At 35.0% G+C, this 12,185-nt stretch overlaps 1 protein-coding gene across 2 annotated transcripts in view; it reads left to right on the top strand.

Moving 5' to 3' along the window:
- IMMP2L (inner mitochondrial membrane peptidase subunit 2) overlaps window positions 1–12,185 on the top strand; it is a 410,018-nt gene that overhangs the window by 317,628 nt on the left and 80,205 nt on the right. For both annotated transcript variants that reach the window (XM_064702640.1, XM_064702639.1), the window contains one exon: window positions 850–952. In XM_064702640.1, the coding sequence (XP_064558710.1) occupies window positions 850–952 (103 nt within the window). The remainder of the gene's footprint in view (window positions 1–849; window positions 953–12,185) is intronic.

Below are 12,185 nucleotides of genomic sequence, written 5' to 3'. Positions count from 1 at the left end.
TTGCTGTCTGTGGTTAAAGCACAACAACAGCACTGCATGAATGATTGCAGAATAACAGGTCCCATCTGAAAGAAAGCAGAAGTGTGTGGTAGAAGGCAGACTGGCATTGTGAAAATGACAGCTACTTGGGGAACTAAATACAGGAATTTTGCATCCTCTGCACCTCAGCTTTAGTACTAATCTGTAGTTTGTCATTTTGTAATACTGGGACATGCTGCAGCAGTATGATTTTCTGTAGAGGATGGCATCAATGACATTTTTCTTCATCACTTGGTCTTCTCTTAAAGGTTTATCCTGTTTAGCTTGTGGCAGCTGAACAAATCCTACCCCCAGGACAGAATAATTGCAGGAATCTGAGGCCAGTTCAGATACAACAGTATATTTTTGATGAAGAAAAACAGTCTTAAACTTTTTCATTATGTGACTGCAAGATATGAATGTTAACTGGTATTTACCTGAGATAAAATATTATGGTTCAAAATTTTGTTACTATAGAACTGAAGTGAATAACCTATTATTTATTTTTAACTGAAAAGTCCCTTTCTTGTGTTGTGATTTCTGACAAAACAATGTAGTAAACACTTGATAATGCAACCAGCTCATACAAAAATTTTTATATATTTTGACTTGAGTAACACTCCTGAAATCCAAAGGAATTCAGTGCAGGCAGTTTAAACTAATGGTGAGTTGTATGCAAAGTCAAATTCCATACTCAGAAATATGTGAATTTTTCCTAACAAAACATTGTTGGGTTTGGGGGTTTTTGTTTATGTTTTGGTTTTTGGGTTTTTGGGGAGATATTTGTTTCTAAAATCTTTTAAACTAACCATTTTTTCCATTTCTGCTTAGAACCATTGGATACAAAAAGAAGTATGTGAAAGTTCCACACGGTCATATTTGGGTGGAAGGAGATCACCATGGGCACAGCTTTGACAGCAACGCTTTTGGTCCTGTAAGTAAATTCTCTGTATATCACACTTTGCAACTGAAAAACTATGCATATGAAACACAGTGAGTATGAATTGATTGTGAGTGTAGTTTTGTTGTTTTTGTGAGAATTATTAAACTTTGTAAAATATCTTGGTCAGCAGATACTGAGTTTTTTCTTAGCTATTATAAAAAGAATAAGGACTTCCTTCAATTCCCCACAGGGAAGGGGATTTGGTAGAGATTTTAATTTTGGAGGAATATGCTGGAGCTGTAGCCAGAGGGTGAGCCAGCTCCCTGTAGCTGACAGATGCTCCCTGAGGACATTTTGCCAGCTGATACAATTTGGATTGATTCCCTCCTGGGAACTTTGTCCTGCTTTAGTGCCAGTGCTGGGATAAAGAATTGGGGAACTGTAACCATGCTTAACAAGCGTGAACTGGTAAATTGGTCAGTGGACAGTAGTAGAGATATTTAAAACTTTTCCCAAAGTAAATATTAAAATTTTCTTTGCATATTGAAGGAGAAGAAAATGCAATCCATAAAATATCTTTCTTTATGGGTAAAAGTGTGCATCTTTTTGTCAGCAGGACAGTCAATTCTTTCTCTGAACTCTAGTTTGGGTTTGGTTTTGGCTTTGTTATGCTTTGTATAGATTCTTGTTCTTGTTTTAACTTAATCTAGCATGCAGGAAATAGTTGCATAAACTGTGTATCCTGCTGTGGAAATACAAACTATTTTAGCCCTATTCCACATGCAGGATTTTTCTCTCTTTTTAAGGGAGAATATTCCTCTAATGTTATTTAAAAGCCCACTGCTTGTTATAGGGAAGCTGTCAAGACTGGATTTTTCCACCTTATGCATTTCATGTCTATTTCATACAAAAGTCATCCCACTAACTAATTGAATTAATGACAAGAAGGACCTTATGAGTTTATCTGGCTTCTTGAAGTTTAGCCCAATTATTAAATTGAAATAATTTGTTCTCAAGAAATAATACAAAATAGGCCCACTGTCTGATTTGGAGCATGTAATGGTGATGCCTTCTTTTAGTTTGTCTCACTTTTTGTGTACTTCTATTTCCTGCTGTTTTTCATTATTATTTTCCTTCTACTATCTTCCAAGATTTCTAACATCTAGTTTTAGAGGTTCTTTCTGACAGAATTAAGTCAGTCTATCCTGTGTAGGTATCTCTTTCCTCCCTTAGTAAGCTTTTCTCTGTCACTCTCTGTTCCCAACATAAATCTTAGTCATAAAGCCACTAATCTTCTTTTCACTTACAAATATATTGCCAATGTAGGCTCAGAGCATAAAGAACCTTTAGCAGTTGGACATTGGTTTTAGATTTACAGCAGCTCACACAGAAATTCATACAAGGTAAAATCCTCAAGGTACTCACAATGCAGCTTTCATGCAAGACAGAATGCTGGGGTAAATCTAAATACCCTCAGATTTTTGCTCCATTCACTACTGTTTATAAATATTAGTAAATCCCCTTCACTAGCCTTTAGCTCGCATTAATCATCAATTGTTAGCTAACATCAGATAGTATATCACTTTTCTTACAGCAATGACACTTTTGAGAGCTAGCAGGACAGATTTTGACAGTGAATTCTTTATCTTTCTTCAGGAAGAATGACCTTTGTATTGCTTTGATGAATACATTATGGGCAAGTCAGCTGTAAATAGGTGTTTTCCTCTCAAATTAAATTAGAACAGCAATTGCTGAATGCAAGCAGAAGGAACAGAAGAGATCACAGGGTCTGAAACTAGCTCCAGAATGCTAAAATATAGAATTTTTCTGTCTGTAAAAGGAAATGGAAAGTGCATTTAGAAGGACTCACTGCACTCTAGGTTCTTTTCATACTACACATATAAGATTTTAGGTTACTGCGACATTTTTACTGCTCTTCTGTACTCTGGAGATTATTTGCACAAGTGAATTAAAATATTGAAATCACTCTTTCAAGCCATTCAGAAGGTATGTGCTTTTTGAAAAAAAAAAATTCTCTCCGAAGACTGCAGCAGTGGTAAGGAACAGACATGGTAAGACATGGAAATGTTTTTCTCTTTGTTAGCATAAAGGTCACTTAAGATATGGGGTTAAATGTGTGTCACATTAGGACATGTGTGTCACAATTCTGACTTTCAAAATGATGTTTTCTTTAATCAAAAGATGCACTAGAAATAGTGGGGGGCTTAAGTGGACAGTGTTGTAGGCTGCCATTTCCTCTACTTTGATGTGATTGTATAGTAGAAAGGCATTTATAGTGCAGAGAGACTCAGTAATGTCTTCCAGATGAACTTAATGGGCTACATGGGGCATAAAAGGAAATTATAGAAAAACAGATTGAGAACAGATGTCAGAATATTTTTTTTCTCTTGGAGAATAACTCTGTGTAATGGCCTAATTGGTTAGATTGATAAAGCATAAACCCTGATACCAATCAAGTTCTGAATTAGATGCACCTTTGAAGAGATAGGAATTTCTAAACTACAAAACTTGGCCTGATTAAATTGTCTTTATTTAGTTCAGAAAAATGTTATAAAATAAATAATATTTTGTTATTGTGTGGTTTTACAAGGCTGAAATTGGATTTTTAAAGAATAGACACATATTTTCCTGAAGTGTGTAAATAAAATCAAAGTGCTTAAACTAAGATTTAAAAGGTTTACTATTTTTGTTCTTAATTTTGTCTTTGAATAAAATTAATACCTTAACTGATAGTAGAAAAATAACAGGGTATATATGGTTAGTGCTGAATTAGAAATGCTATTAGCTTTGTATGTGATCAAAACTTAGATATTCATTACCTTTTCTTAATACAGGACTAAATTAATTAAATAATGGCTATTGTACATTGTCTTTTAAAAAATGCTTTGTGTAATACTGAATAGCAGGTGATACAGAGTACTGTTGCTATAATACTAATGTGTTTCAGGTTTGGAAATCTGCCAGCCATTCTTAACAGTGAAAATAGCAGTTTTGAATAGAAGCCAATAAACATCTAGAGAACTTGCATATTTTTACTATAATTTAAGGGGTAAAAAATTACATGTTATTGGATTTTTTTTTCAGTTACTTGGACTAGCATGAAGATTTCTCTTAAACTGACTGTTGCTGTTTCTAAATTCTGAGTGAAGTTTTATAATATTAGGGTAGCATTCCTTATTTGGCGTACTACAGAAATGTGATAATGAATACCTAATATAATAAAGGTACCACTTATTAAAGTTTCTTTTTTTTTGTTTTCAATTATGGTAGTTTTCCTGTTTGATGGACCTTTTTACTGTGGGTTATAGTTCAACAGCATAGGAAATATAAAAGTAATGTTCCTGGCAATGGTTTTGCTTTCTTAGATCAGAAATGCAGGAGATATTATAAAAAACTGATAAAGTTTTAGATTCCCCTGCTGCTTCAAATTCCTTAACAATTTTAAAGGGTTTACTTTATGCCAGATCAGGTATTGTCTTTGCTTGCATAGTCAGGATAATATCAGCATAAAAGCAAGGTGACAATTTATATTCTGTATTCAATGTTCTGGCTAACTCAAGGGAAAAGTCATTATAAACTGTACTTTGTGTAGATTAAATGTTTAGAGCTGGCAGCCAGCAGTGCAGAGATGGTTATCCAAACAATATGTGAGGGTATCTAAGAAACAGTTATGAATAAGTGCATGGTATAACTGATATATTCCTGGATGTACACATGTGCAATGAGAAGCTCTCTCATAATTTTTAAAGTAAAACAGGCAAATTTTATCCTATAATGCTCTTATTTATACATTTACATGTTTCCAAATGCCTCCAACCTGGGGATATGAAGGACCTTTATAAAATTAGGGCTTGCAATCAATGGCAGTCTTTCAGCTGTCATGTGTAAGACCTGAACAAAAGCTCTTTAAAGTCAATGAGAGCTTTCTATTGCCTTTAATGGCTTTGGAGAAAGTTCTTTCTGAATTAACCTGTCCAATCCAGTGTAAGGGCAAAATCAAAAGCTATTATCCTCCTTATCTTTCTTGGAAACTTGTGACACAGGTAGATTCAGTACCCTGTCAAAAGTGTCTCTTTTTGCCTATCCAGGTCCCTATCTCAGCCCTTTTCCTAAAAATACATCTTTAATGTGTTTATTTTCAAAACTAAATCTTGTTGAACCTGAGCCAAATTTTTTTGTTTGACAGAAGTTTTACATTTATAAGCTTCAAATGAGTAAATTGCTTTCAGTTAGCATTACTGTAGAGGCCAATTTTTATGATTGCCTATTCTGTACTGTGCATTCATGGAATAAAATATCTGAAAAACCTTTCTATCTGTTTAACCACATTTTCATTTAAAAGCACAAACCTGTAGACTGTGGCTAGGAAATTATAAACTAGGATGAAACTGAACAGAATATCCTGGATTTATTAGGTATTTTGATTTGATTTTTGAAGGCAATCATCATCCCTTTCAGCTTTAAGATAGGAATGGTTTAACTATTAACCCTCAACAGGCAAATTAAATTACTTACAGAAGCAGAATGTGGCCTCTTATGATGTTTTTAGGCTGATCTAGTCTTTCTCTCTGTAATTACTGTTAGTGAATACAAACAGTCAAAAGCAGAAAATAAGAAAATTACATTAGAGAGTAAGTTGAATGGAAATATGACACATCTAGTGGAGTGCAGAGGTTACTGCTGGTAAAGGAAATACTTAAATCAAGATGTCTGCAGCTAGTGAGAGTACCTATGCTTCATCTTCTGAGGGCAATTGAAGGAGGAAGCAGATCTCTTTGTGCTGTTTTGAATTACTTACATAACAGCAAAGAAAGAATGCCACATGTCCTAAGAGTGCACATCATCTTGGTGATGATCTTGCCATCTGGAGAAACTTCCATATGTGAGCTGTAAACTGGTGCAGGGATTACATATCTCCCTGAAATGGAGCAGCCTCTAAGACAAGAGGTGGGAAGAGTTTAACAGCTCCCAGCAGTGCACTGAGCATCACTGCATTCAGTTGCACAATAAGGCTCATAGCTGGGGCACGCTTCCCACAGGGAGCTCTGCCAGGACTTGAAATACCTGCTGACTCCAAAGTGCCATTCAAAGAGGCTTAAGACAAATATGTCAATGGCAGAGTACCAAACCCTGTTTTTCTTAGTTTAGAACAGTCAAGAAGAGATAGTCAAGGGTGGCAATACAAAAGTGTGATTTTAACAAGAAAACACTTATCTGTACTTACTCTCCTAAAGTTTATGTAGGTGAGAAGAGTGATGACAAAGAAGTCAGTGGAGGCTGGGAATGACCTACTGGGGACTTGTCTGCATTAACTTGCTAACAGATGTTGCAGATTCTACTGCTGGCTTTTTGCTACCACTGCCAGCAGTGCACCTTCACTCTGCTATATAGATGTACCTTGGAGAGTGGCGTGACTCTTGTGGGGTCAGTGATATTTCTAGTTCTCTCTTGGGTATTAAAGAAGAAATGAAGGCTGTGTTTAAACAGGATGTGTAATGCAAATATGCAATCAAAGCCATTCCATATTATTTATCTCTGGCTACTGGCAAAAATGAAACAGGTGAAACTGTTTACAATCAGAAAAAAGACTTTGCATATGGAGCATGGAGTTACCAGTAGTAAATGGCATGGATGCAGAGCTTGAACTTGTAAAAATCTATGGTGAATAAAAAAGATAGGACATTATGTGTTATGACTGATGACAAATGAAGCTTGCAGGGTAAATATGCTTGTCCCTTTGAGAGAATACTGTATGAGAGATGCAAATTGGGATGGTGGCATTTCTGTGAAGAATGACAATTCACTCCAGGAGCTGCTGAAGGGGAGCCTTACTAATAAGATTGCGTGGCCTGACTGTCCATTAAATTATCATGGCTAACTGAATTTGCACTATAGGGAATAAAAAGTCCCCTATAGCTGTCCTAATTATTTTGAAAAGTAAAATATTTAGCTTGACTATTTTAAACCAATGCATATGGCTATTATCATGTGACTAATAGCTCTCAGTTAAGGCTACTCTATTTCTTAGCAATAGAAAGTTTGCTTTTCGTCTTAGTTATGTCAAATCTTATTTTATGCATTCTAGCTAATTTTCTCTATTACTTGTAAATGTAATTTATTTAGCATTGATAAAGCTTCAGTCATTCTGCTTATGGAGCAGGATTTATGTAACAAATTCAAGCACAATGAATTATTAATGCAAATATTTAATATTTCTGAATGCAAAAGCCTTTAAAGAATTTTTCAACCACATTGGAAATAATGGTAGTCTGAGCTTCATTTGACATCACTTATATTGAAATAAACTAGGAAAAATGTTGAAACAGTATTGGATCTATTTAATGAAATATTAGAGGAGATCAGAGAGCTATCAGAATCATTCAATCATTTTTAATTATCTAATTTGAACAGCTCTGCATTCAAATATAATAATTTGTGAAACCCTGTGTACTCCTTCATCAGTTTCCTTACAACTATTTCTCTCAAGTTACTGCTTGAAATACCCTTATATTTGATAATCTTTCTGCAGGATTTGCAACATTATAATGTCTATATTGAATTAAAAAATTTGCTTGTTTTAATGCATACGAGGCTCAAAGGAATCTTTGATGACTTCTGTATAGTTTAACCATGTAGGGAATTTTGATTCATGCTGGTGTTCATCTTAAGGTTTCCCAGGACATAATTGAAAGAAAAAGAACACAATGTATTTATTTCTTTATAATTTTACCTTCTTGGACATGGATTACTGTCAAATCTCAGACAGTGATTACTGAAAAAAGTTCTAAATTTTAGTTTTCAGAATTATAGGAAATTTTTATTTACCTGATTCCATTTTTGGATATGATAGATGCTTCGGTGTAATAAGTACTCATGTCATTAGAAGTCCCAAGCCTAAAATAAGACTATTTAATTCTAGCACCTTCTTTACATGATTGCACATCATATTGGAAGGCTAAACATGTGTATTTGTATGGCAGTGAATGTGCAAACCAATATGTATGTATTTATTTAGGAGGGAATGTTTTTTTCATTTAGAAGCAAAACATTGTTGAACCGTGATGAGTACTATACCAGTACTTCTATGAATTATTAGAGGGAAGTGATAATTTCCCTGCACTTGGTGCAGTCAGGACAGCGTGCTGTGGGGATTCCCTGCAGAAGGGTTGGCAAATCAGCCCTGAGCAAGGCCCCTGTGGCAGAGCTGTAGCTCACCATGCAGAGGTTCAAGGGCAGGCTGTGCCCGTGCCTGGCTGGGGAGGCTGCAAGGAGAGATCAGAGCTGCTCACGGATCCTCAGCTGCTGCACAGCGAGCGAGGAGGCAGGGCCAGACTCCTCTGAGACACGGAGTCATGGGACAGGGACAACAGGCACAGCACCCAAAGTTCTGAGCAGACATTAAGTTATTGAAGTTTGGGGTTTTTTCATTAAGGCAAAGTCTTGCATTGGTTGCTGGAAAAGTTTGGAAGATCTCCATTTTCAAAGATAGCGAAAAGGTCTGCCTGGAGAGCCCTGAGCAACCTGAGCTGGCTGAGCCCTCCCATGTAGAAGGCTGGACAAGTTAATCTCCAGATTTCCCTTCCTACCTGTATGTCTGTGCATGTAGGAAAATTGTTTTTATTTTGTCAGTACTATTTATTTAGCATTTAGACAGTAAACTGACAAAAGTTATGTGTTAACACTGATGGAATCCCATTTATCAAGAGAGACAAAATAGTAAATTTACTTTTCCATTGCTGCAGTCTCTCAGAAGATTATCAAGGGCATCAAACTGCATTTTAGATTGTACAAACAGTTCTTTGCAAATCTTTATTTGTATTCCCTCTGTCCTAAAATGAATAGTTTAGAAAATATACTAGATATCATGAATTTCCCTAACCTGACCATGTTTAAAATCCAGCCTGAGCAGAGAAGAAAAATTTTCCTCAAATATTGCTAACACTTTTTTTTTTTTTATAAATACATCAGGATTTATAGGTATGTTATGGAGCAAATAACAATATTTAATTTTAGCTAAATCTGATTTGGACAAGGATCCTGTTCTCTCAAACATTTGATTTTATATATTTTATATAGGATCTTCTATTGAAGATCCTGTTGTCTATAGGATCTTCTTAATAAAGTCCTGGGCCTGCATGTTTCAGACTGCTTCTCTTGTTTATGTTATGTCTTTTCTCCATCTCTTATTTTGAAAGACTTAATAAATGAAGCACCCTAGTTCAAAATGAATAATTTTGCTGATTGTGGTGATGACAGATAATTCAGTAAAAAACCTAACTTTTTAATTAAGCAGAACTTTTTCTGCTAAGTAATTTAATTCCTGATTGTTATCCAAGCAATCAAAGCATTTTCCAAACTGTATGGGCTTTTTTTGAAAAATACAATTGTAATGGACATATTTATTTATTTATTTAATTTCAGAATATAGAAGTATAGAAGTAGTTTTTTGATGAAAATAATCATGATCTTGTCAGAGAAATATTCGGATTGATAGCAGAATTTTCAAGTTATTATTTCTCTCTTTCACTGCAGAAGAGACAAGTAAGAATAATTCTTCAGAGGTAATTCCCATAGAATGTTACATATAGTGAGAGGGATAATGCCTACTAACAGAGTAGCAAATAGGTTTGCAAAACAAATAATGAAATATATTCCTCTTCCCTTGATTGTTATTTGAGATAATGTTACTTAATTAAAGTTGGGTATAGTTCTTTTCATTTACTTGTTCTGAGGATTTGGGCACTGCAGATTAACATCTATTAAGGTTTGAAATTTCATGTAGATTTTAATTACCAGCTCCTGCAACTCAGTGTCAGATTCAGGAACCAGCACAGTTTTTGTTTTTCTCTTGTCAGTCTGGAGATTTAGAAGAGTTGTGTATAATAGGAAAACTGGTATTTCCTCTTTCATATACGCACCATTTATGTGACTGTAATGTATGTCCTGATGGAATTATTGAAAATGTGTTTAAGTGCATTTGATGCAAAGCAGAAATCTCTTATCATGTGATCATCAGCCCTCTGTGCTCATGAGGACAAGTTCAATGTAAACTTTCTATTGTGAACCTTGATAACAATGCCTGCCAGCTGCAAGATCAGTATTATATTTTCTAATTGCAACATTTTATTTCTACCCCAGGTAATCTATCCCAATATAATTTTAAGAAATGCTTTTCTGAAATTTGTATTTATTAAAGCTTATACCAATGCAGTCTCTTCTTCCCTGCAATACATCTTCCTGAAGCTGGGAGACCAGGTGACAAGCTTTGGGGGTTGTTAACTTGTACACCTCATATTTGTGAGATATCACTTTTTGCAATGGGAGCAGAAGGAAACCACAGTAGTAGTTAACATGATGTGATGACAAGATCTGATATTTCTTTCCTAGCAAAGGTATAAATCTGAAGGTGATGAACATTTTTCACTCTAAATCATGGGTCATGGATCAAGAATTGATCAATTATTAGAAAGAATGGGGAAGATAGAAAGAAAAGACAAATTTTCAGCTTCACAAAATACTTCCACTTCTGGTGGAAGTCATGCAATTTTAGTAACAAAAATCTGTGCAGCATCAGTTAAACTAATAAGAAAAAAAAAGCTTCTCAGTATTCTATGATGATAAAATGAATTATCAGGTTTTTTCTGGATGATTCACTTCATGATCTTTCTTGAGAGCATAGTAAATGGTCCCCACAATGACTGCTTTACAGCCATTGGATTAATGTATATGATGGGGTGCTTAAGCAAAGGAGGTAACTTGTTAAAACCTTTTGTCCACACTGCCAGAGTTATTATTTGTAGAATATAGCTTTGACTTGGTACTCAACCAAGACAGGCAAGCAAAGAGCTACAAACCTTCCCAATTTTTCTTTTGGATCACCTTAGCAGGATTCAGGTTTTTTGTAGTTTAGCCAGTCAGAAATTGTAAAGCCAAAAGCTCATCTGCCTTCCACTAAAAATGCACAAAAGAAATAACAGAAAGTTTAAATGTACTATCATCTTAGGAGTTTAGCATTTTTAATTCTGTATTATGCCCAATCATATTCACATATTTTCACATCATGAAAATTAAAATTCAGGTTTAATTTGCAGCTTATTAAAACCCAGGATTTGTATCATTTAGATGCCAAAATAACAGACTCTGGACTACTCTGTAACAGATGTGAAACTGGTTTCCAACACTGAATTTTGGCCATATACACACTACCTCTAATGAAAGCCAGGGGAAGCCTATGACCAAAACAAGATGTAATACACTGAAAAAGGAGAGGGATCAGAAGAAGTGACTACCTACAAAATTCTCCATGACTGCTCCTTGGCAGGTTATAGCCCCACCTAATATAATGCTCACCTTCGCATTTCAGAGGCTTTGGCAGGTAGAAAGAGCTCGCCAGATGATGTTTTTTACAGTTTCAGAGATTGGACACAGGCATTCCAGAATCCAATTTTTTTTCAAGACTCTTATAATTCTGTCACAATCATGAGACACTAATTGAAATTTGTTCTTCAAAATGCTGCCAATGCAGGTTTCCACCCACAGGATAAGTCAGAAATACCTGTGTTACTCTTCCAGACTGAAGAGTAAAAAATTAACATGCACTTTGGAGTGAAAATACACATGCCTCTCTAAAGTTCTGGTTTTGTTACAACTGCTGTGTTCTTGGTGTCCTCAAGCTGTGAAGAGATATAACACTCCCCAATACACTGTTTTCTCTGAGGTGTGTATTGTTTTCTGGTAAGTCCTGTAATACAGAACTTAAGAACTACTACTACAGGACCTTAGAAACGGTTTCATATTCATGATATCTGTACTCAAATATGCTGTTAACTCTTACATATTGTCAGAGGAATTTTAGAGGCCCTCAGATTTCTGCATGCATCAATGAAAGCATAAGGTCTCAATTCAAAACATTCCTTAGTTAATATAGGCTCTGATTATACTTAGTGAGTGGAGCCATGTAAAGAACAAATCTAATTTTCACAGTTATTAAAATGTTTGTAATATCAGAATGAACTTTTGTTCATATAAATTTTCAAAGAAACCATTGTATTTTCAATTAAACAATTTGATAGTATTACAAAGCAATTAGCTTTTAAATGAAAAATATTTAGATTGAACAAGACAAAAATACTAATGGAATATAAAGTCTTCATGTTTACACTTAATGATGTTGAGTTAGGAAGAACTGTCCTTTAGTCACTTTGGATCCCATTCGGAACTCTCTTACATCTTCTTGCTGTTAGGTTCTCTGAGAGAGTTTTCC

Source organism: Zonotrichia leucophrys, chromosome 1A (assembly GCF_028769735.1).
Source record: "Zonotrichia leucophrys gambelii isolate GWCS_2022_RI chromosome 1A, RI_Zleu_2.0, whole genome shotgun sequence".
Lineage (NCBI taxonomy): Eukaryota > Metazoa > Chordata > Aves > Passeriformes > Passerellidae > Zonotrichia > Zonotrichia leucophrys.
The sequence above is the reverse complement of the archived record's forward strand: the minus strand, read 5'-3'. Positions and strand labels throughout refer to the sequence as shown.